Here is a 26,926-nt window from a genome sequence, read left to right on the forward strand (position 1 = left end):
GACTTCTTTTTTCTATAATTATGCTGTTTCCTTTCTGTTATTCTGTCAGTAAATCTGTAATTTTAATCATAGACTCTGACAAAAAATTTAGGTTGGAAAGGACTTCTACAATCACTAATTCAACCTTATGCTTAGAGCAGGGCTAACTTAGACATTTGACGAGTCTGCTGAAGTCCTTGTGCAGTCAGGTTTTGAAGACCTGCTGGCTACAACCTCGCTAAAGCAGCCTTGTATTTAGCTAGCCTTCATTGCTACAATGGTGAACTTCCAATTTATATTTAGATTGCTGACAATCAGGACCTCTAGTTACCTCTCTGCAGATTTACTATGTAGACAGCCAGTCCCCATCCTACATGGCTGCATGGGACTATTCCGTCCTAGCTGCAGGAATTTTCCTTCATTTCCGTTCAATTTCATGAGGCTCCTGTTATCAGTTGCTTGTCTAGGTATCTCTGAATGGCAGCCCTGCCCTCCAGTGCATCAACCACTATCCAAATTACTGTCATCCACAGTTCCTACTAGGCATGCATTCAGTCCCATTGTCCAAGTTGTTGATTAAGATGTTAACAGTATCAATCCCAGAGGAACACTATTCAGACTTTGAACTGTCGACTACCACTTTTTTTTTCCACCCACTGGAAGTTCTAGGTATTCTACCCCTGTATTACTATCTATGGTATAATGTAATATACTGTCGCTGAATCACAAAAGGAAAAGATGGAAAGGAAGCGAACAACTTATCAGCTATATCTATGTGAAAAAGCAGTATTTTAAAGGGTTAACTATATCTTTAAGAATGATACCGTGATTTTTTTCAATCCCTGATTCACTAATAGGAATTTCCTGACATCTTTCTATCTTCGTCTTTCTTCAGCTGATCTTCTTACAAGGATAATCTATGCATCCCTAAATGCATGGATTCCTTAAAAGATACATTTTGTTTAGCAACAGCTAAGCGTGCTTTCAGAAAACTGCAACCAGTCAGATAGTTTAAGTAGCCAGGTAATCATCTTTCCTGGTCTACATAATAGACAAGGCTATTTCCAACACCACTTTCTCCTTTTAAAGCCACCTGGTACAAATTGTGCACTAAGCTTTATAGGACCATTTTCAGTTTCACTGCAAGAGAAGGAACTAAGTCTTCTTAGCAAGGAAACATTAGAACCACTGCAAGCATCACTGCCTTACAACAGATGCAAGACTCTCTGTTCTCACTACTGTTCCCACAGTACTTGCCCACTAATTTATCATGCCTTGATGACCAGAAAAATTAAAGCAAAAATAATTTATTGTAAGGTGAGTAAACAGAAAAAAAAAGAACCCAACTTTGATGAAGTTATAGGTATCTAGACATTGGAATCAGAGAGTAAGAACACTTTTGGTTTTTATGTTTGTACTACTGGGTTCAGACAGTGTGGAGGAGAAAACTGAGAAAAAGATGCCTGAAGGATAGCTGAAACTAGGATTTGGCAGCTGTCAGAGGGAAAGAACTGAGGTCACAAGGAAAAGCTAAAAGGTTCAACAGACATAATCAAGTCATAGATTCATACATGTCAGTATGTGTATAAAAATCAAAATTACTGTAGAATATGAGAGTACAATAAACTCTACTGTGGCAGTTTATTTGTTCATTTCCAGATAGAAAAACATTAAGAAACTTTGTCAAAGCAAACAAACTGTAAGTGCAAATAGACTTTTAAATTACATTAACATACTAGAAGAACATCTGGTAAAAACACTGTCAACTTTCCATACATTCTTAGATAAGTATTTGTGGTTAGTGTTTCAGCTGCACTGGGCTTTTTTTTTTTTTTTTAATTATTTTTTTAATGAACTATGCTCACAGTTCATAAATGCTCAAAGAATGTTCTCACAAAATAAATACTCATGAATAAGCTCTCAGTATAAATTTCTCACCCCAAACACTGCTTTGCAGTGCATCTTCGTGTCTAACTCCCTGATGTACAACTGTGCTGTTAGCTTTTGTGAAGATGGTAAGTAAGCTGTTTCTATACAAGCTACCAATTACTGCTTAGTCTTGACAAATCCTCTAATCCACTGGTAAAAAAGAATTAAAACATGAAAATAAAATAATAATCTGATAACAGTGAGAAGTAAAAACATGAAGTACCTTTCGTAAAAATTGTGAGCTACTACCAAAGACCAGCACAAATTGGGCTGGTGCCCACTGTGGAACAAAGATCTGGAGGAAGGCAAACCATGTATCATCACATATTCCTACACTGAACAGCCTAGATAGTCTGTGGTACTACTATTAGAAGGACATAATCGGAACACTTGTTATGCATTACTGAGATCAGCAGTATAGCCTTTACAGTAACTCTGACGTAGCTTACATTCCAGTTGCTGACATAGACATTAAGATTGGCAGAGGTTTCTGCACCAATAAAACAGGTGGACCAAGAAAAATATATTAAATGATCTCAAGTTTTTCTTAATTGTAAGAAAGTCTGTCATATTGTATCTTACAACAGTTTATGTCTACTTCTTACAAGTAGAAACACTGAAGTTGTTCTTAAAGAATGTTAATCCCAAAAGAGGAAGAACATTTGATTTTGCTATAAATACTTTGAAAATCCTAATTTCATTCTGCCACTGTTGTTTGGTGTCTATCAGACTGAGGTCAGGACATTCTCACGTTAAATTTCAAATTTTTACTTTTCGTCCTCATAGCACTGTTGGCAGGAACCTGCAAGGTCTCTACAGAATTAAAGTGATGCTCTGCTGAGTGATTTGTTGAGCCTGAAGTGTGAATTCCATAGTTTGCATGAGCTACCTACACCTTTCCACTGCCAGCTGCGCTCTTACATGCCAGTGCACATCAATCCCAACTTGCAATACCCTAAATATTACAGTCCTTGGCCTATTCTGAACTGAGCAAAACCACTGTGCTAAAATACATGATGATTCCCCAGTGTCCACAAAACTTGGACTGAAAAGACAATTTAATTGTCTAATTGCTGTCAAGCAAATGACAAACAATCTACAGATACACAAGGTAAGGGTATTAACCATTTACTGTTTTAAGATCATTAAGCTTCTGTTCCTCAAACATCCAAAACTGATCAACATTTCATCATCACAAAATTATTATAACTTCAGATAATTTTTGTTGACTATAAAGATTAAAAAAACGACCTTTGTTCCTTCCTTATTTATTCTGGAAAATGTATTCTATTCCTAAAACATACTGAAGTGCTTTACTTCCATTGGTACCTTAAGAGCTTAATACCTGCCCATACATAGCCCAAGGAAGTTCTGAAAACCCACCTAAAAAAAGACTTTAATTTTGGAAAATTCACATTTAAGAAGATACAAGATCCGTATCTTCCATTAATAAATTTTCAAATGCAAATACATTGTTTATGCACTTATGCATTCCTCTGTGATGTATTCTTATGAACAGGTTTTATAGGTTGCATCTTTACATGCTATTTTAGAAAGAAAAAAAGTTATTTAAATATAAAACACATTTACTGAAATAAAAAAAAGAACATTCTTTTGACGTTTACTGGATCAAGCTCTGCAGAACAGAAATATGTTACCAAAAAGTCAAAGATTCTTAGCAAGACAAAACCAGGATAACGTTAAATATTGATACTCAGATGCAACATATTGGTGGCAGTAGTAAGGCAAAATCTGGCAAAGGAAAATTAAAACTATTGCTGTTATGTATATTACCAATTCCCCCATACAGGTGTTTGCGGACTAGAGACGGAGCTTAGCCATAAAGGATAACAAGTGAGTGAACCTCTGGCAGAGATGCAACTTCTCATTACTGTTTCTTTACTCCTGTGGTCATTGGATTTTAAAAGTAAAAATACTTATTTTCCACCTTCAGGGAAAATAATGTCGCTTGACTGAAATGTTCCCTTGGGAAAAAACAAACAAAAAACAGTGGAAAGTTTTCTTTAATGTTTAAATTGCTGACCAATGTTACTGGTTACACTATATTTGAAGAGAAATGAGCCTTTCCTTAGCTATGCTGACTGTTCCATACCACCAGGTGATCCAAGAGACTGGCGGTGCCTGCTTATTGTCCATCTGCAGCATGGGTGGCTAAAGCAGTTTTCAGTTCACACTGTTTTCTGCATTTAGTCTATGCCAGCTCCAGGACAGTAATACAGATTAGTTGCAATGATATATCAGAGAAGTTTCTCCAAATACAAAGTACAAAGCTTATTAAATTTTATCTTTGCAGGACTATGCATGACATGATACAATTATGATTGTCAAGGTGTAAGACTGAATGGAAGACAGTTTAATAAACCAACTTTCTGCTTTCTCAAGAAAAACGGATATACACAGATGACAAAAACCCACCCTGCTATAACCACAAGATTAATATAGTAGTTATCTACCAACATTTCCTCCTGCAAATGAACCAAATTCCACATGAGCTTCTGAAGGATAATACTAGTCCTGAAATTTTCTGTAAAATGATACAAAGACAAAACAAAGTACAATTCCATGGCCATTATATTAGGTGGGTTTGCAGACTCAAAATAAGTTTCAGGAAATTTAAACAGATGCCATAACATGTTGCTTAAATCAGTTTGCATGACACAATAATTTAGACTGGACAATGTATTACACAAGAGGAGTATTGATAAGAAAGCGATATATACATTTTTTGCAACAGAAAAGGTGAGACACTTCATCAAATGTCAGAATGGTACTAGCTGGACAAGAGGCACTATATTAGGAAAAAAGCTTTTTATTCAAATTTTTGGTCCACTTTGCCATGATACTTTACTGCCTCCTTTTCATACTTTTAAATAGTATGTAATAGTCTATTCAGTTTGTTATTAATTTGAAAAAAAAGAACAGTTCTTCAACCTTGCTGTACTTTTAAATGGTTAAGCAGTACCAAGAGCCTCAAGAGGGATTCCATTAAATAAGCATTTTAGGATTGACTTACCTATAAAAAAGTTTGAACTTGCTCACTTTAAACAAACAAATTTCAAATATCCACCGATGTTCCTAAATTGTGTTTATATTCCGGGCAGATTATAAAAGTGTATGTGCAACACAATGATTTGGTCTAATTATAACATATAACAAAAGTAGGCTGTTCTTGAGATTCTCTGCAAAAAATAATTTAACCTGTTTTATGATCACAAAATGAAAGACTGATGCAGGTTAAGTTTTTGTTTTGTCCATAAGTTTTAAAAATATAAATTAAAAATGCTCATTTTTAATTATTTTTTTTTACATATTTTCTTTTGCACATTCAGATGGGAGAGAAGGAGACTTTATAACTGTACTCATTTCAGTAAACTGACATATAGTTCACATGAAGTAACAAAGATTCCCTACCTTGATGGACTGACTGTAAGGTCCTATGCTAGCAGGTGCCCAGTGGGAAATGCTCTGTACATGCATAACCAGCTTTTCATCACGTAACACATCATCCATTGCAATGTCATACTTATGTGCGAGGCAGTCCATGCAAAACAGTACTCCATCAGGTAGCAGGGTTTCCACACATACTCTGAAAACACAAGACAATTATTTTTTTCAAACACAAAGTTTGCTTGCACCAACTTTCAGCATTTATTTTCCATGATTTTTTTTTTTTGTTTGGATACTATGTTATGAAATTTTGTCAGGAACATAAAATAAAAGCTATGGTATCACAATAACCTGCTAGCATTTACACTGTTATCTCCTCTCCAAATAATGATCAGCTTCAGACTTCCAGCAAGATAATTTCCGTTACCAAAAAGAAACTAGCACCATAGCCAATGGCTCATTTCCATTTGGTTATTTTTAGGATGTGTATTACTTTATTAAGAATACATGAGTTCTTTCATTAAAAGAAACCTTGACCACACAACTCTGGAAATGCCAGATAAGTTATGGTAAGCAGCCTTCAGACTGAGTGTATCATTGTCATATTCTCACCTCCACGCATTTTTCACTGAATGTCCTTCCAATGGTTGGACTAGAAGTTCAGGTTTCTAAAAAGCAGTAGCTTATTGTTCCTTTACGCCCTTCTCACATGTTATCATGCAATACTGAGTGTATTTTTCTGTTATACTTCAAGTTGCATGACAGACACACATTTATGACAGGACTGAAAGCCTACTTAAGCATTCATTTAAAAAGTTCACTTTCGTTTGCTCCAAGGAAGACTGAGTGCCTGGACAGACAGCGACAGACAGTCTGTTGCATGTGGCCAGAGAAAAGCAGGGGGTGTGGGGGGGAAATCAACTTTTCAAAGCCTGAAAAATAATTATATTTGCAGTCCATGCACAAAAAAGTCATTTAGCTCCCAGCAGGAATCCAAGAAAAAATTACTTGTTCTCTTTACATATCATATAATCTAACCTTACAAAATTCTTCTCATCTTGCTTATTTCTTCCTAAAACTATTTTTCTCCCCTCCTCCCACATGCAAATACAGTATTTTTTCCTCATTACCATCATCATAAGCATGGATGAATGGATTTTCTGCTTGGGCTGGTAAATTTTCAAGACAATTTTGCAAATTTAGTGCCGATCCACACCCTTGAGTCAGTGCTTCCAGCATATTGCTTGTGAGAACTCCCACAACCAGGTCTCTGTGCATAACGCAATAATGCAGCCATGCAAACTGCTGTATAATTTTTCTTCTGGACAAAATGCAACACAAATCTGTTTGTTCCATAAAAATAATTATAAAAAGCCATTTTCTTGCAACTTCCTAATCTTTCTACCTGTTATTTTAGTGATGGAAGACCATGTGGCTGGCTATGCAAATTTGGAGGCTTAAAACATGCAGCAGCATGAGAAATGAAGGAAGCTAAATTGGGAGAAGTTAAGTGTCATAAAAAGAGCTTAAGATACATAGGAGTGGAGATTCATTTTCTGTAGTTTACAGCTGGGACTAGATCCCTCCCCTGAAGGCACACACAACCAAAACTCCATCCCTCTGTGATTTAGTAACCCTACAATCAGCATCTCGAAGAAGCATCTTTCTGCTCTCTTTTAGTCTCTTCTGACACCCAGACAGCATAGCCGAATGTGAATCTATGATGATATACATTATCTTAACAACGTCTTTTAACTATTTGTCATGCTATACTTAAAATTCGCATGCCTATAGTATATATTCTGTATTAAGAGTACAAAATATAGTATTTTGTATTAGAAAATTGCTAAACAGTTGGTTTAAAAAATACAAACAAGACATGAGGTCTGACCTCACAGTTCACCCTGCTTTGAGCAGGGGATTGGACTAGATGACCTTGGGATGTCCCTTCCAATCAGTATTAATCTATTATCCAAGTTGAATTTTTCAAGCTATAGCCGTTCTGCATACTGAGCATATTGTCTCAGATGTTTAAGAACATGAATTACTGTAATAAGAAATAAGCCCTTTCGACAAAGGCAATAAAGAATTTAAAAAAAATTAGTTTAAACACACAACTTTTAAAAAACAGAACAAAAATTTCATGGGCTAGCTGTTATCCAATTTCCAGTGGGGAAAAAACCCAACACACTCAAATAACACAGGAATCACATACTGCATACCTAGACCATAAAGCTGTTTCATTATGTCAGAGGTGGACTTGGATGCAATGTTGAAGATTCTGTACAACAGATATTAAAAACCTATGATGTGGGGATCTATGAATGAAAGTGTTAGCACCAGTGTATTCAGAAGTCTGAATTTTTTTTCATACTTGCATTCTTACTGAATATATAAGTACAGCTAAGCTACCCACTAACAATCATTATCTGATGGAAACACAAGGCATTAAGAACAAAGCAAGCCAAAGATCCATCTAGTCCAGTATTCATCTTCAACCACAGCCAAGTGCATCTAAGCAGGGGAAGAAAAGCAACAGAGTAAGTATACATTGGTACTGTCTTGAAATAACTCCCAGTATCTCATGACGTGCATGTCGGGCACCTCCTCAGCTAACAATTTTGCTTTTGTGTTTAACACAATAAACAGAATGAGGTGAATAAAGTTTGTCACAAGGACCCAGAAGGTTCCAAACCTCATCACTTTTAGGAAGACTTAATAATCATTGATAGTAAGGTTTCAGTGAGGCTTTTGACACTGTCTCCCAAAACATACTCATAAAGAAGCTGCTGATGTATGGGCTGGATGAGTAGATAGTGAGATGGATTGAGAACGGGCTGAACAGCCAGGCCCAGAGGGTGTAGATCAGTGGCACAAAGTATTGCAGGTGGCCAGTAACTAGCGGTGTACCCCAGGAATCTATACTGGCTCCAGTCCTGTTCGACATCTTCATTCATAATCTGGATGATGGGGCACAGTGTACCCTTGGCAAGTATGCAGATGATACAAAACGGAGGAATGGCTGATACACCAGAGGTTTGTGTTGCCATCCAGATGGATCTCGACAGGCTGGAGAAACAGGCACACAGGAACTTCATGAAGTTCAACTAGGAGCAGTTGAAAGTCCTGCACCTGGGGAGGAACAAACCCATGGTCCAGCATATTCTGGGGACCAACTGGCTTGAAAGCAGCTTTGCAGAGAAGGACCTGGAGGTTCCTGATGGACACCAAGTTGAACATGAGCCAGCAATTTGCCCGTGTGGCAAAGAGGGCTGATGATATCCTGGGCTGTGTTCAGAAGAGTGCTCCCAGCAGGTCAAGGCAAACAAACAAAAAAAGCACATAAAATCCCACCAATACAAAAGAGTTGTCAGTTCAATCAAGTCACAGAGAAGAACTGAGACTTGCAAAAAATGTATTATTTTTCTCTAAGTATGTATATGGGGGGCATTTATAAACCTTATGGTATATATTAAGGCAAAAATTTCCAATCCTAGTGGTTTTAAGTTGAGCAGCCCTGATGTGATTCCTCCAAAAGGCAGCAAAAGTCTACTTCTAAGGCTGAAGCACAGACATTTGGAGAAAAGCTTCATAAATATGGTAAAAATAATTCAGTATATTACAGTGTATCATAAATATACTATAGCAGTAGTCTGATCCTACCTTGCTGGTGGACACAAATCAAATTCTGTCACATAAACTGAATTTATAACATTGAAATCCTTCATGCTCTTCATATACAGATGAACCAAAATAATATCCTTCAGTTTCAATCCCTCAGAAGTCATATTAGCTGCAGGACAAAAATAATACAGCTCTTAAAGACAGAATATTTTAAATGTGTGTAGAAAAACTGCATAGACCTCCTGGTTTTGTTCAGCAAAACCAACTGGTAATAACCTAACAGTTGTCTAACCATGACTGAAGGCTTTGCAACATGCTACCTTTCCCCACATTAATATCTACTTTTTTCATTAAATTCTTTCTCATGTTAGTTTTCCAAATATACAGAAACAGAATACAGATAAATTTTATCTGCCCTGAGCAGTGGTGAACTCTTGCCCCAAGAAAACATATCATGCATTAATGCATGTAGATATGTTACAGTCCAAACTCCTTGTATCCATAAGTTATATTATGTTGTATATTTTTATTTTCAGTCTACAACAGCTAGTAATCTGTAAAGGACTTTGAATCACAAAAGTACAGAACTGGAAAGGACAATAAAAGGTCCTTTAGTGCATCACCCTCTTCAAAGAAAAGATCAAATATTTATATGCTATTCCAGAGGGATGCTTGTCTAAGCTGTTTTGAAAAACCCTCACTGCAATAATAATCTCCACATAAACAAAGACTTATAAATAGCAAGACAGACAACAGGAAACAGAAATGGCCACAGAAGAAATGAAGGAAAGATGAGAGCAGAGGGAAGTTCAAGCAGACAGTTAAAGATACTGGGAAGTCAGGATGATCTGAATGTGTATGCACAGAAGATTCCAGTCATAGCACTTAAGGAGAATGTATTACTCTTACATAGTCAATACCATAACGAGATACGTGAATCAGCTCTGCAGTGTGGACCTTTTGTAACTCATGAGCAATAGAAATCAAATTAAGAGAAAATCTTCTCTGAATATAGAACATATATAATAACAGAGTCCCCTGTGACCGAACTTAAATGAGCTACATAAAGCTCTTCTCAGTGTAACTTTGGTGATCTTGTCCTTTAATGTCACAGTGTGTACCCGTATATACCTATATATTTGCTTTCCAGTGGAGCAGAACAAGAGTATAAAGACAATCTCTGTTGGCTGTTGCCTTAGTGAGAAACAAATATTTTCTGTGCAAAACTTCTCTGTGCTTTTAAAGACATTCAGGAGTTGGCGCACTTCCGTTAAGGTTAGTTTGGTCACACCAATACTGAATTTTGCTCTAAATGTCTCAGCTTTACTTAGTCATACTGCCATTAGTGTTGGCAATCTGAACTGGGGAATTCTCATTGACAGAAAAGGAAGTGTGCACTAAGTGATATAAGAGATTATATAGCAATTGACACAGAATTCCTATGAAGTCAAGATACATATCCAGAAATATCAGCTGAAAAATTAGCACAATGATAATTCTGTCCAGAAATATAAATGTATTTGAATGCTGCCTGATAGCAATCACTAGGTCAATGCTATGTCATCAGTCAAGGAGGAAACAAGGACATTTTTCAAATTTCCAGCCAGCATTTTAGTCAAGAAGAACGAGTTTCAGCCTGCAGTTAAAAGTTCTGCAGCATTATATGGAATACCGGCTGGGAAAAAAAAAAAAAAAAAAAAAAAAAAAAAAACCAAACTGAACACACACCCCACACACCGGTCTGAATTTAAAATGCATAAGCCAACAAACTAACTCTAATTTGTGGACATGTAACAGTATTAGAGCAAGTTAAAAGTAAAGACATTTGGATAAATTAATAATTTCTAGCTTTATTTTAAAAAATCTTCTTAAAGTAAGTAAAAGTACAATCCCCTTTTCCTCTGCATGAATTAGAAGAATGATGGGAAATAATTTCTCCCTAGCTTGTAAGCAGAATAAAATTGACCGCCCAAAGCACTCTATCTAGTAGAAAGGCATAAGTGATGAACCAGTTACCAACCCACCACTTGGGTTCTTGAAAACAAGTTCTGTTTCCCAAGGAGAGGACTCTTACACAGCACATCTCCAGGATGCACAGGGAAACCACACAGCCCTTCTGTTGAGTTTCAAGCCATTCACTCTTCCTACTAATTTATAAAATATGACCAGCTGAGACTCATCCTTACTTAGGCAGAACTGCCTAAAAAGAACTGACCCAAAAGACAACACTGGCCGAAGTACAGCTTATTCTTTTTACAGGGGTCATCCAGGATCCTTAGACTGAGAGCCACAAAAGACAGTATCCAAACTGTCTACAGGAAGTAGCATTTTAGACTAAATTTTCGTGTAATAAAAATCTATGTAGTTCCCTTCAAGCCTATGGAGCTTTGCCATGGTACAGCTGCACCAGAGCTGCTTTATATATAAAGCACTGCAATCTTTGTCGTCTTCCAATCATATCTAAAGAAAAGTTTAACAGAAGAGTTTAAGAAAATAAATGTAAACAGTAATGTACTGAATTTCCTCCTGTTCTTGGTTTCACGGGAGAATTCTATCTACTTTACAGAACAACCATGTTTCATTATGTCTAGTAATAAATTTCCATTTCTGAATCCTTTTGGCAGCACTTATCCTCTTTAGAGGTGATTAAAGCAGTTAACCCAGCAAAGAGGTTATAAAGGACTGTGCTTATTCCATTCTCACAGCACTGAAGACTGAACTGCTGTATAGATCGTAAGTATGAGTTCAGAAAAAGCCTTGTGCATATTTACAGATCAGTTAAGTTCTCAGAAACAAATTCTTTCTTTTGCCATGACAGAACCATAATTCATTCAATCTTCCACACTCACTTCCAGAAAGAGAAAAACTACAGGAAATGTGAGAACTGACATTTTCTACCAAGGATCTTTTTTTTTTTTTACTATAATACAGCTAAATGCAAGTAATTTATTGAAAGCAACAGGCTACTGTACTAGTCAGAGACACAATCTTTTCTGACAGATGCTAAGGGAAAAAAATATCATGTTTGTACTGGCAGATTTCCATTCAAATATAATGAGAACAAAATACAACATTACACAACCCTTTTGCTTCAATTTACAGATTACGCCCAGAAGATTTACACTAAATACTATTGTCTTTCACTCAAAGTTTGATCACATCCACCTTGCTGATTTCTGAGCAATCAAAAACTAGCTTAATGACCTTCTACAAAGTATAACTTCTTTGCTTCTGAAAAAAATTCTAGGGCTTCTTTATCATCCTATATTCAATCATGAATTGAATACTCAGCTGCACATGCAAAAAATAAGATTTTATAGGACAATACCTCATGCAAATTCATGAACAAGAATATGAGCCTACCCATTTAGATACTAAAAATTATTTCCATTTTTATGAATGAAAAGAAGCCTGTATAAACATGCTTTTCTTAAAATTTAAACTTAAAAATAAATAAAAAACAAAAATGTGAACATTTTATTTTATGTCAGTATCTTGTAAGAGGGGGATAGTAAGGAACCTGGATTTCATGATCCCCAAGATAGCAATTTCTCCTTTACATTAAGAATATAAATGAGATATACTGCTACTGACCTAATCCTAGATGCCAAAATGTGCAACAGCTTTCTAGAAAACTTAATTTAAAATTACGGTAGCTACAAAAGTGCTTTAGCAAGTAGACAGCATCCATAGCACACATGCACACACACACACACACACAGTATATATTGCAGGAAAGCTATAAAGCAAGTTATAAAGTGAGTAAGTACTGTGGAAATAGTGTTGTTACAGTGATATGAACACTACTCTGGTTTTTCTAGGGTCTTCAAAAGCCAGTCAAATTATTATGTGTTCAATATTAAAGCTGACAGTCTTGATATCAATGATTCCAATCAAATGCCAAATGAGATGGCGAACTGACAACCACAACATTTAAAGTTATAAAACTATATGACAATACATATTCTTACTTACTACCATACTAAAACCAGTATAGTTAACAGCAGATAATGCATTAACTGAATAAAGCACCTCGGAGAGAAGAAAATGCTTCCCTTGCTGCCTCTTGAGCATTTTTGCCTTTTGATGGAAGGAAGTGGGCAGTGATACCGGAAAACCACTGGTAACCACTCAGGGATTTTCCTGAACTTCCAAACGTCTTAGCTATGGGAAATGAAGAACAGCACTATGATTACTATAATGAAAGGTTTCAGATTAACCTAGCATATAATTTAAATCATTGAAGTAAGAACAACATCTACAGAAAAAAAAAATCACAAACTGTAAAAATGTCTTCAAAAATATTTACAGACACACAGATACAAACCAAAAACTTAAAAGTAAATGTGCTGGTAATAAAAGCTTCCAAATGCTACTTGACAAATCCTTCTCCAACACTGCCTTCAGAAAATATGCCTGCAAGTAGTATTTAGCTAAGAATTCAATACTTTCTCTCTTCCTTTCCATTTTTGCTGACCTTTTACAATTTTTCTACCTGTTCTGATACAGAGTTGGAACAAGACATGACACTGAAAAGCTAAAATTTTCAAAAGTATGTAAGTGACACAGGAACAGATTTTCAAACTTATATGCCAAATTTTAATGGAAGTTAGGTGTTTAACGTGGTTCTGATCATCTTAGCAAATGCATAACGTGTTTAGACATTTTTTAACATCCCACCAGGCACTGAGCCATATTCCAGAGCCTAAATACCATTCAATATCAAACACCGTTATGCTATGAAACTGAGTTTTCAGGAAAAGTTTACTAATCTTTGGGTGCAGGGTAACAGTGATGCTGTGGTACTTCAGTGAGGTACCAATCTATGAATGCAGGTTTATCTTGCATTAATCACCTCATGTTTGAGGCAGCGTTAATATCAAGCATATGATTAGTTACTGCAGCTCACCTAAGAGACAGTAACTTGCTAGGCTGCTGCACTTGATCATGCATGACACCCTGAGGTTGCTTGGGTGGGGACAGACTCATACACTATGTAAGCAAGTTGAACGGTTGTGTTTTGCACTTCATTTTAGAGTGTACTTTTCTATTTTCAGTTTAAAAACAGTAGAGTATGGGCACAGGTGTGATTAGTCCTTTTAAATAAAACTCAGTCCCTCCACTTGAATGATTATATTATAGTAATTTCATTCAGGCAAACAGAACACATTAATGTGTGTTTTCTGAAAGGAAGGAACGAAGGAAGGATGGAAGGGAGGGAGGAAGGAAGGAAAAAAATGGGTTATGCTCCTTCTGTAAAATAACTTGAAATGCTTCATTACTACAGATCTATTGATTCCTATCAGAAAACCACATTGTAGTAGGATCTCTTTTTTCCCAGACTGGTTATTAAAGGTCACGAACATTCTTTTCAGGAGTGTTCTTATAGTAATTAACAGCGTACTCCACCACAGCATGAAATACTCAATATTATTTTTCTAATGAAAGCTGTGCAAGACTCACTGAAATCCAAAGAATTATGTTTCAAAGACTTCCAGATGACTGGAATGTTTTTCTGTGGTTCGTCCTCTTCTGATGAAGGGAAAACATCGTCATCATTGCAGCTTACCTCACAAGAACAGCTATTGACCATAAATGTATCTGAAGATTCTACCTGCTTGAGACAAACATTATAAAATAAGCAAGTAAACAGCATGCCAAGCAGTATGAAATCAGCACATTTCATCATTCAAATTTTGGGTTTCAATTACAAAAAATACTATAGCTCAATGGGTACATAAGCTTAGAACAATTCATGGAAGAACAGCATTAGGATTTCCCACTATTTATAATGCATAAACTGGCAGAATACAATGTGCTCCTGTTGACATATCATATGGAATAAAAATGCAGACTAAGTAGTAAATAAGTAATGAAAAATGATGGGACTCAAAATAAGAGACAGAAAGAATACTATGCCGAAGAAATGCTATTCCACAAATATATACAGGACAACTATGTTTTCAAAAATAGTATAAATTAAGTGAAAAAAGGAACAAACATGCAAAAGTAACCATTTCATAATTAACACTGTCACTAAACACTTGAAACAGAGAAAAAGACTAACAAGAAAGTTTTAAAACTTTGTGGAACCTTGAATGAATGCAAGCCAAAAAAATCTCTTTCTATTCATCTCACAAAGACTATCCTTTCCATCAAACTCACCACACTTTGGGATGTTCAGAGTTTTGAGATACAGAAAAGAGCATTTCCCAAGGTTTATACATCAAAGTAATTTCTTGACAAGGAAGGAGAATAATTCACTGTACCTTCTCGTCTTCGCAAATGCTTTCTTAGGCCTAGGAAAACTACCCAGCACGTCTTTTAAAGCAAAATATACAGGCAGAATGCATACTGACCAGTCTTCCAAAATTCTGTGTTCATTATATTTTCAACAAGTTATGTAATTACAGCATATGTATATATTTTTTTAATTTTAGAGCAATCAGAACCCCTACTCTCTTTCATCTGATGTTCCAAGGCAGCCTAATCTGCAGAGCATGTTGACTTTGGGATCACTAGCTTGGCTAGTACTACTTGTCGTCATCTAAAACCAACATGAATTATGGTAGAATTTATCCATAAACCTTAACCAAACATCACTGCATGCTGCAACTCCACATTCTATTGATTAATTTTCTGCTCAAAGGTCTCAGATTTCATATAGTGTCTAAACTATGCATTTTACTGCAGGCTTCTTAAATACTAAATTCACAAAAATGATGATAAAGCCAAATAAAGCAAGATAAAAAGTTGACAAAATATGAAGCCTTTGGCAATCCTTAAATATGGATTAGAAACTGCTGAATATTCTTTTAGCTCTCAAATTAGTGTACTATCTATAGAATTTCCATGCAAAATGTCTATGAAAAAGAATATTAACATTATACAGCGAAGCACTCATAAGGTCACCTGAAGTTTGACACTGCATTCTCTGCTTTTTAACAATCAGATTTCATCAAGCTGTCAAACAAAATGGGATATATTAAAAATTACGAATCAAATTTGAATATAAACTTTTTTTTTAAAAAAAGTAATTTTATTGTATTTTTTCTTTCCTTTGGAAAATAAAACCTATCTTATTGCAACTTCAAGTTTTCTCTTGATACTAAGCAAAAAAAAAGTGAGGAAAAAAGGCAGAAAACTATAGTATGCATCAGAAGTCTACAATGAGAACTCAGCACTTACCTCAATATTTGACTTCAGTGGAGAGAAAAAGGATCCAGTTAAGTTAAAGCAGTGTATTTGGAAATTCTCAGGAAAGGCTAAATTACAAAAAGGTCATTACCTATGAGAGGAAACAGCTCTGCTGCCTCTAAAAGGGCTCAAGGGGAGTTTTATAAGCACTGTAAACAGTAAAGCTATGCTCTAAGAGGGGCTGATGTTCTTTGATTGGACCTCATTTTATTCATTCCTCCAAGAAAGGCATGAAAGTTAAGGCAATAATCTACTTTATGTGAATCAATTGTCCATGAGAGGTTAAAAGAAGTCAACTAAATGTAACATAATAGCGCAAAGATGAAAACTGCAATTTAGCACAAACACGACATGCATTCCAACATCACAATATACAACAGCATCTATACCATTTCCCACTCATTGAATTACATCTTTGAGGACTGCTGTCCGTTGATATATTTTGCCGTTACCCAGAGGGCTGCCTGATAGCCCCTAACCCTTCAGGTATGACTTAGAAAATAAAGAAGCAAGAACACAAACCTGTAATTGAAATAGATCTTAAGCTGGATTATGCTACAAGAACCAAGAAAATTCCATTTTTTCTATTTTTTTTAAAAGTTTCTATATTTTATCCATGAGATGTTGCTTTATAGAAATATACAGACTGTATAGTGGCATGAAGTGCTAGAAGTGCTATCGTTTCCTTCTTGCAAATTGTTGTTTTATTAAATTAGTTGCTTTCACTGGCTAATTTGTAATGTCCATCATGAAACAACCAATTTGCATTGTAACACAGGCATTCGCCGAGTACTAAGGTAACATACACAGAGTTTGCACCTCTTGGTCCTACCCCGAGTAAGCATGCACAGACATGGTGATATGAATGATACCATCGCAACGCTGCTTTGGGTTTTGTTTTTACATCACCTGGATTTTAACTTCAATATGGTATAACAATCCGTCACTAGGCATAAAATATGTTAACTGGAAAGGGAAAAGTTCCAGCTTGCCAGTATGACAGCCACTTTGTTTCTCACTTTTGTTAAGCTTTACATAATTACCTTTTAAGAGATCTAGAGCTACAGGTATCTTCTGTAGGTACTATTAGAGACCTGTAACTTCCCTCAATTCCCTAACCTGGACTGAATTTATACGCTCTGCAAGTGAACATGAAAAGAGCACCTATTCCATTTTTATGCCATCTGTGAAAATTGTTCTTTCAACTATGTTTCTAAACATGTTTTCTGCAAAATGTGCTTCATAAAAAATTCATGGGGATGTGGTGAGACTCACAGACTGTATCACAACTGGTTTGGTGTAACCTACAGAAATCCCCTGTAGCTTTGCAATTTGTTAATATTACAGATATCCCAAACTGATACCGCATGAAATTTTCATATCATCTGCAGTCACGTCCATTTTTCCTAAATATGTCAATACTTTATAAATTGTTAAGCTTAAATCAATATTGCTTCACAGATATAAAGAAAATTATAGATCTGTGTTTATACAGATACATAAACAGCTGGTCAGTTGCAAAATTTTTGGAAATTACTAAGAAATACTAGAAATTCTACATTGTCTCTTCCATACACCAAAGACCGTAAAAATAAGTATAGACTACTGTTGATTTCAATGCCTGTGATACGTCACAATGATTCATTCAAGGCTGACTCCCACAATGCTCCAAAAACGTAGGTAATCAATCACTTTCTGCAGCAGCACAGGTGCAGGCTACAGCAGAAGTATTAGGTGTGGAACCTGGCACTAGACGAACAACAGGCTCAATGCCAGCCTAAGTAGAGCTGCCAGACTCTGTTTAGTAGCTCTATTCAAATCTCATACAAATGTTGGTCTTCCATTCCTGTCGACAGAGAAAGTACTCTAAGAATTTAAAACTTAAAGTTATAGACTGCCACAAACAGACTAACTTTCCCTGAATAATATTCTCATCACTTTAAAAACAAAAAATCAAGCTTGCTATAATGACATTTTAATTAAATCTTACAGAACCTATTTTATCACATAACATTTTCATGTTACTTCACAGAAGCAATATATTTTCCCATTTGTTACACTGTTTCTCCCACACCCACTGTACATTGTGATACCAACCTAATTTTGGATCAGAGCCTGCATGCATGCATATGCTTAACTATATTCACATAACTCATGTCATTGATGCAAGTGCGCTCAGAATGAAGTTAAGCAAATGCACGAGTGTTCCAACATCCAAATTCTCCTGTTGAAAATGCCTTGGAGCTAGGACTTTGACTGATATAGCTGAAATTCCATGCAGTGGTCTTTTATGAAAACAACAGATTGCCTTCTTAAAAAGCTTACATTCTCCACTACAGAAACTGGTATAAAAACCTATCACAACACAATTCCAAAACTGATAGTTCTCCCACTGAGCAGCAAGGAGAATACAGTGGGGCAGAGAGCTCAGAAGACATAAGGAAAGACTATGATAATTTCTTTATTCTTTGTGGTGTACTGTGATAACAGAACTCCTTGAAATAAATATAATGAGAGAGACGGTATTTCAAGTACAAGACACAGACACGTAGGAAAGAAAGTCCTTTACTCTGAAAGACTTTCAAATAAAGTCTTTCCATTATTGAAAGAGAACAAAAAATTCTCTTTTCTCAGAGAACTGGACTGAATCTGCAATCAAATGGAGTAGAAAGGAAATCCTTTACTTATTATCTTAGTGTTTGAAATAAAAAAAATTTGCAGAATTTGTTACCAAGTTTTGAAAACGTAACTACAAGGGCTATCTATATTCTTATGATGCAGAAGGGAAACTAAAGGTTACCTAGGAGAAGTATGATTCAATGATGACAAAGTACTTAAAAATGCCACCCACAATGCCACCAACAAAACATATTCTGCAACTTGAAATTCCTTCCTGTTCCCCCTGACATCACTTACAAAGTCTAATTCTGCAGCTAAAGTCCTAAATAGAGATTAACTAAATTAACTAAAATAATTCAGGCCAGAAAGAACTGGACAGAAATAGGCTACAAAGTTAAATCAAACCTAATCTGCAGGATCATGCTCCTTTAGTACACAAGGCAGGTAAATATCTCCCAAACACCTTTTCTAACTTTTACAAGTGTTTTTAAGATCACCTCCAAATTGATCTATGAAATAGATTTGCTGATGTTTAATAGGGGCATAACTGCTTGCACTACTGAAATGTGTTCCACCCAAACAGGTCAAGATCTTTTACAAACAGGAAAACAAATAAGCCTCACAATATCAATTTATGATAGGTAAACATAATGCTATAGTATGCTACAAGAAAGAGCAGCAGCAGGCATGATTCCTCTATCTCTTACAGGCAAGCTCCTTCCTTCTGCCAAATGTAGAAAGAAAACTACATGACTCCCTGTAATTCTGGACTATCCCTAACTTAAGGGGCTGCAGTTTCATAGCTTGTATTGTTTGATGTATGTGTGCTCCTAGTCACTGGAACTCGGGGAACAAAGTATTCATTATTCAATGTGGGAAAGAGCAAATCTTAAAGCATGAATGATAGCTAACATGTTCACTACTGTCATCAGAAGTATGTTCACATCAGCAGAAGCTCCAACAGCTTTAATTCATTTCTGATCATTCAAAAGCCAACACAACTTAACAGAGTAACAGAAGAGTATAATATGGGGAAAATAAAAATATTTTGCAAGTTCATTGTGCTGTCAGGGTAAAAAAACTTGTTTCACAGTTGTATTTTTTCCTAATTGAAAATATTCAAAATTAAGTTTGTATTTAATACAAAAGCTGATACAGTTGATTTAAAGATTCTGGAATATGCTTCACAAAATTGCCTCCCCCTCAACAAAAAACATTTAACATTTTAAATGTACAAAGTGACAGTCTTAATGGCAAGGTAAAATACTGATGAAGCTAGGTATCTGTATTATGTACATCACAGTGGTGACCTTGTTTTTTTACCATGAAGTAAACGAGGCATTCCCGAATTTTGAGCATTAGTGTTTTATTAGCATTATTATTTATTCTTAATGTTTTTGCAAAATGCCTACAAAAAAGTTATCTTAAGCTGTGTTTATCAAACTTTTAATAATGTTTTAATAATAAAATCTTATATTTATCTCTTTAGCCTTTTCTATATCACTGGTAATGAAAGAAAAGAGGGTGTGTTAAAAAAAAGCTTCAATTATTATGCAAAAACACATCTTGAAGTTGCACAGTAATGTATTAAACCGGAAGAGTGAGTAAAATGTTATTTTCCCCCAGGCACAAGGGCTCATTTTGCTGCCAGAAACAATCTAAAACAAATTTCTACACAGGCTTTGTAGTTGTAGTTAAACATGAAGAGATTTAGCTGTAGAAAATGCATTATAGAGGAGGAAAGACAGCAGAGACTAAGGTACGCTAGCTATAATTGCATAATGATCATAAAAGTAAATTCAAAGAATGTAAAATTAACACTTGTGGCACATAACGAAGATAAAATGAATATACAATAAAAGTTAAAAATACGTGAATCTCTCAGCTGAAATGATAACAAAACTGATGTCATAATACTTATTAGAATTACACACCACTGTGCAGTCTATTAATGGCTTCTACAAAGTGCTTACACAAGTGGCTACTTTTACACATTGTTCATAATGGAGTATTTTTTGCCCAATTTTCAGTAATCCCTTGAAAGTCTAAAACTAAAATTAGTTCTCCTTCTAAAGCAGTTTTTCCCTGCAGTGATTCATTATTGTAGGATTGGCTTGTAAGTGCTGAATTACTGATACTTAAATTTTTTTGGTAGGGCTTGTAAACACCAAAGAGTGAGAAAAAGTACAGTACTACAGGCATATCAATCTTGAAGGCATCTCCTTATCATTATGCCGTTAAACCGTGCTAACTTAGTAACAGTTATGTTCTGAAAGACTGACTAGTTCTCCATATTCATAACTTCTTGAAATCCTAGTTTATTTTATCATGACATAAAATAATCTATAGCCAAAAGATTCTAATGCTTTTCCTTATGATACAACCACTGCAGAAAACAGACTATTTTCCTTTTAACTATACAAGACATTAGTTTATATACCAAAATCCAGGGCAAGCCTCTGTAAACCTTACCCCTTTGAGAGTGTGACAGCTTTGTCTACAATGGATTTGAAATATGATTTACTACAACACTGCTTGAAACTGTGACGCTTTAACCAAGTCTAAAACATCTACATAAGAAGGGGAAAAAAGCTTCTGAACAGATAAAAGTAAAATCTTGATTCTTATATAAAACATTATGCATTTTAATATGATTTTTTGCCTGATTTATGTAAAGCTTTGTGTTTTTCATTTTCCCTAGCCTGTCACATTGTAGTGATGCATGGTGCATTTTAGCATCAAGTTTGCCATCAGCAATAAAGTCAGTGCCCCCAAAGAAATATTACTATATCACTCTTCCCCACCATGCCCCGCTCCCAATTTTTCCTTTATTCAGCCTATTTGGTTTTGCTTCACATAGTTAGTTGATCTCCTTTTCACAGTCTCCCACACAAATATTTAATGTTTTATTTTTGAAAGAAATCCCAAACCAGAATTTGACAGAATGAAATACAATTTACTTTCCAAGGCAAGAATGAGGCCGTCATGGAAGAAAAATGTACAGATATTTTATCTGTTTGGAACAATAAAATTAAAAAAGGGGGGGGGGGGGCGGGGAAGGCATGATCTATTGAAAGAAATTCAGGAAATGTAGTCACTCAAAAAACATGAAATGTAAAATACCAATATAATAACGTTCTATAACAATCCCTGCACCTAGAAGAGGTTCAGTGATCTTCAAAGTGTAGAAAGAATTAGGAAGACATATAAAAAGATGTCTGCAACGGTAGTTGGGAAGATCATGAGGCACTCTCTTCAACAAAATACTAGCACTTATAGATGTTCAGGAGGAAAAAAAAAAAAAAAAATCATTTTACCCATAAAATAATGAAAAGAAAAACAGAAAAGTGATGACAAATACTAAGAAAAATAACTTCTGTTTTGACCTTCTCAGCTCTGCTCACATAAAAGTCTTCAATATTTAAACCACTAGAGTTCCTATTCCCATTCTGCTGTTTCCATGGAATCATAAGCTAAGAGAATGAATCCCAGTGAATTACTAATGATTTCTTTAAGATCTTTGACCACGATAATCTCCTCTACATGATTTGAAGTCATTCATTAGATGTATCTTTCATATGGAAAAGATAAAACAAAAAACAGTACGTTTAAAACTCGAGCAGTTGTGGGTCAGCAAGTTTTTAAATCATCCACTTTACATCAGAAACAGCAAAAAGGGATGCCACCTCCCAGCAAATCCACACTGTTCATACAGTCTCCTAATACAGCTGTGTTCCACAGTGTGGCTAGCTGTACTACACAGGTTACACATGTGCTTGACTGAACCACATTGGCTGAGTACCTTGAGGTTTCAAGATGAAAAATGCTACACAAATATACTACCTCCATTCATTCATTTGACACAAGGAAGCATTTGTGTTGAGTTTTTCCTTATGGTAAGTTCTGAAATTCAACTAAATATGTACATTGTTATCTGAAAGTACACCCACATGAGAATATGTTGGTTCACTCGAAACTGTGACAAAGCAACATAAAAATAGAAAGAATGCATATGGCTTTAAAGGAAGATGACATTTGCAATCTACTTGCCTTATTCTCCAGGTGTAATTTTAAAAAATGAAGGTAGGCCACAGGTGCAAATGCATCAGCCGAATGAACAACCACCTTGGCTGAATCTCTGAAATACAAAATTCTTAGCATCAAATATTAGTATATCATTTTACATATAGACAATACTTAGTCACTGTATAAGACAGACTCAAAGGTAACTCACTGAAAATCTATTAATTTCTTATTTAGTTTTCATATAAATTAAGAAAAAATAGTTTGCTATATAAAATCGTATTGTTGAACAATACATTATCTTCACTAATTTTCAGTTTTCAAAAGGAATAAACTATAATTCTAGACCAGTATTGAGAGATTCAGTTAGCTGTAGTCTATGAAAGCATAAATGACATTATGCGTTACATTCTAGAGACTAATATGTAAAGCAATCTTTTAATTTCATCAACAGGAGATTTTTTAAAAGTCTGTTCTTCTTGATTAATGCTCCAGGGATTAGTTCTTGAAGTATTAACAACACACAATATTTCACACTGAGAAACTGACTGATTCGACCATCTTGCATCTGATATTGAAGACTACTAGACACAACTTTTTAATGCCAAATGTGTTGGTAACAATGATAAACTTCCTGTGTGCTGATTCAAATTAGTTAATTTTAGTTTTCATTTTTACAGACACAATCTGTCACACTTTGATTCACAAGAGGCAGTATCTGTTATATCCATCTGCATAGTTTTACTACTTAAGAAAAAGGTAGCTCTAGGAAACAAACATCAGAAGGTGAGAAACTCAAAGAAAACATAAGAGAAACTCAGACACGGTACAAGAAAATCTGAAAATTGTTATCAGTAAGGCTAAGGAGACACATCATTTTCTTGAAACCACAGTGCCCTTGATACCTTCACAGTATTCAATGCAATGAGACAGATGATAGATTTCTAGTAATGCCACATAAAAACCATGCAAACTGGAAACAGCTGAAGTCTTGGCCAGATTCCACTGACTTAGTGATAAGTGTAAAATTAATGGAAATATCTGTTCTATAAAATGTGTTTTGGGATTTAAAATAACAAAACTCCTAAGATCATCATCATCACTACATTGCACAATAACGATAAACACCTTTAACATAAGAAGCTCCACTTCCCTTTTAGTAACCTTTTGAAGTATTTTGATTATTAAGCCTTCAGCTTCATTCTTGAGAGTTATTATCAAGATTCTTTACGATTAAAATACCACTTTTTCCTTTAAGATATCTTAAAGATAGTCCCTTAAGATTAAAATAATTCTTTTCAGATGACCTTGGTGTCTTCTAATTCTAACAGAAATAGGTAGAAAATAACTGGAAATCTTTAGTAACAGGAATACATAATTAGAAATAATAAAAACCAGACACCAAGACTCCAGTAGTACCTGTTACCTGGGTATCCTCAGTGTCTGAGGATATTCTCAATAAACATTTCTTGCTTGTTGTTCAAGTCCTATATGGGGAAGTCTGGTACTTTTCAGTGAGGCATTAACTACTTAAAACTAAATTAACAGAAAAGATTATATCAGAAAGGAGAAACAAAAATTTAGGATCATTAAATGTATATGCCTGTTGAATTTAAAGAATACCTAGTAACATTAAAAAATATATTTAACTCCAAAGTAAAAGAAGCAGTCCTACTTGTATCCCTGCATGTTCCAATTCACTAGCACAGTAGAACAGATGCTAAGCACTGATGCCTATGTTAACTGTTCAATAACTCTAGAATTTTTGAGTACTTATTTGTTGCTGAAGAACTACTGCAAATATTAAGAGATCATAAATATTTCTTCTTGGTAAGAAGTACATTCCTATGACATACAGCTAACACGTGGGTATTTGATGGGACCATAATAGAAACCTAGTTTAATATGCCAATATTTCTCAGCTGATGGGTCACAATAGGTAGATTATGTGGTGCTGAAAATAGTATTACAATACATATCAAAAGAAAATATTTTTTCTCAACTATTTTTTTCTGTCAGCCTCTCCAGACATACATATTTTTCTAACTGATAAAATTTATAGTCTTGTTCAATAGTAAATGTAACGAATAGGTGAAAAGCAGAACAGTTTTGTTTGCGTCCAATGATGAATCATCCATTAAAAAAACCATGAAGTCCTGAACTTACCTGTCATGTCCAGCTTAGGAAATAGTAAAGAAAAAACAAACACCCAAACCACATGAAAAGAAGAGATTAAAATGACGAACAGTGATTTGAGAGACCCCTATAATAATATAAAAGCCATTTCATGCTGAAAATCTGAATTTTGAGTAGGAACACGACGACATAACGTGATTCATGTTTGATTATGATGGAAACACAGGAATTTTGAGGAACATTTTCAGAAGACTTTGGAAAACAACGAAGAATAGTTGAAAACCTGTCCTAATTATCTATTTTTTGAAATCATAATCATCTGATCTCTCAAGTCTCCCTGAAGATCTAGGAAATATCGAATCATTTTAAAACACTCTGTAACAGTTTGACAGGACAAATATGACAAGTTAGAGCAAGTCTGAGAGTACAATCAGTGCTCCCAGGACATGATTATTTTTTCATGTTTACATATTTGCTTTTAACTCCAAACCTAGAATTACAAACTTAAACACAGAGCTAATGGTAAGGTATATAAATGCAAAATTATACTTCCCAAGTATTTCAAATACGCCAATTTACCTGGAAAAAAAAAAAATCAAACTATTCTGTGTTCCATAAATACAGAGGGGCCTTTATCATAAGAATAGATATTAGATGGTATTCACATAACTGAGAAATATATCTTTATGATTTGAAGAGGTGTCAATCAATTGCACTTTAAATACCAGTGTAAGAAGGACAGGAAATGCTTGGTACCTCTCAAATACTGAGCATAAGAAAGCTGACAACTGGATTACAATAGTCTACCTGGCAAAACCAGATAAAAGCCCATCTGCCTCTTGGTTGAATATTTTGATTGTAAGATCTTGCTTTCACTGCTAGATCTTGTTTATTCTCAAATATTTCACTCAATCTGCCATGCTTCCTTTGTGAGGCATATTTCTTAATGAAGATTGAGAAGAATGGCAAGAATCAATTTAATATTCAAAAGCAAAAATCATCATACAGTCTTACAGTAAAGAGACTCCCACTTCTCCATAATAAGTAACACATCAAGGCTATATTTTTCTTTTCCTGAACTAGCAGATTTCCTTCTTTTTCAAAGGATATACTGTAGAAACATTTTGTAACAAGTTTCATGTGACAAAAACATCAACCAGTGAAAACAGTACCCGAAAGCAGTGTTACAAATTACAGGCATATTAGATTTTCTCCTGTTGTATTGGGTTTACGTGGCAAGGTTTTGGTAGCAGGGGGTGGTCTGCAGGGGTGGCCTCTATGAGAAGAGACCAGGGGCTGCTGAGCCCATCAGCAACACTGGTGGAGCCTCTGTCATAACATATTTTAAAAGGGTAAAAATGCTGTGCAGCAGCTGTGACAGCAGTGAGAAAAACAGCCCTGCAGACACCAAGGTGGGTGAAGAAATGGGAGGAGGTGCTCCAAGTGCCAGAGCAGAGATTCTATGCAGCCTGTGGAAAAGGCCACGGTGAAGCAGGTTGTTCCCCTGCAGCCCATGGAGGACCACATCAAAGCAGATATACACACTGCAGCCTGTGGAGGACCCCATCCTGGAGCAGGCTCCTGGCAGGAACTGCGGCCAGTGGAGAGGAGCCCATGCAGGAGCAGGTTTTCTGAAAGAACTGTGGCCCATGGGGGACTGCGCTGGAGCAGTCTGTTCCTGAAAGACTGTACCCCATGGAAAGGGCCTGCGCTGGAGCAGTTCGTGAAGGACTGTAGCCCATGAAACAGACCCAAGCTGGAGCAGGGGAAAAATGTGAAGAGAAGGGAGCAGCAGAGATGCAGGGTTATGAACTGACTGCAACCCCCATTCCCCATCCCCTTGCACTGCTCAGTAGGGAGGATGTAGAAGAGTCAGGAACAAAGGAGTGAAGTTAAGCCTGGGAAGAACGGGGTGGGGAGAAAAGGTGTTCTTAGTTTTGTCTTTATTTCTCACTATTCCACTCTATTTTTTTTTTAATTGGCAACAAATTAATTTTCCCCAAGTTGAGTC

At 35.6% G+C, this 26,926-nt stretch overlaps 1 protein-coding gene across 2 annotated transcripts in view; it reads right to left on the bottom strand.

Moving 5' to 3' along the window:
- Nucleotides 1–26,926, bottom strand: part of DPH6 (diphthamine biosynthesis 6) — a 213,984-nt gene that overhangs the window by 111,099 nt on the left and 75,959 nt on the right. For both annotated transcript variants that reach the window (XM_082318710.1, XM_082318709.1), the window contains exons 8-12: nucleotides 22,803–22,894; nucleotides 14,404–14,550; nucleotides 12,973–13,104; nucleotides 8,980–9,109; nucleotides 5,341–5,515 (exon numbers count right to left, since the gene is read on the bottom strand). In XM_082318710.1, coding sequence (XP_082174836.1) covers nucleotides 5,341–5,515; nucleotides 8,980–9,109; nucleotides 12,973–13,104; nucleotides 14,404–14,550; nucleotides 22,803–22,894 — 676 coding nt within the window. The remainder of the gene's footprint in view (nucleotides 1–5,340; nucleotides 5,516–8,979; nucleotides 9,110–12,972; nucleotides 13,105–14,403; nucleotides 14,551–22,802; nucleotides 22,895–26,926) is intronic.

This window comes from Platalea leucorodia (assembly GCF_965183815.1).
Source record: "Platalea leucorodia genome assembly, chromosome: 7".
Taxonomy (NCBI): Eukaryota; Metazoa; Chordata; class Aves; order Pelecaniformes; family Threskiornithidae; genus Platalea; species Platalea leucorodia.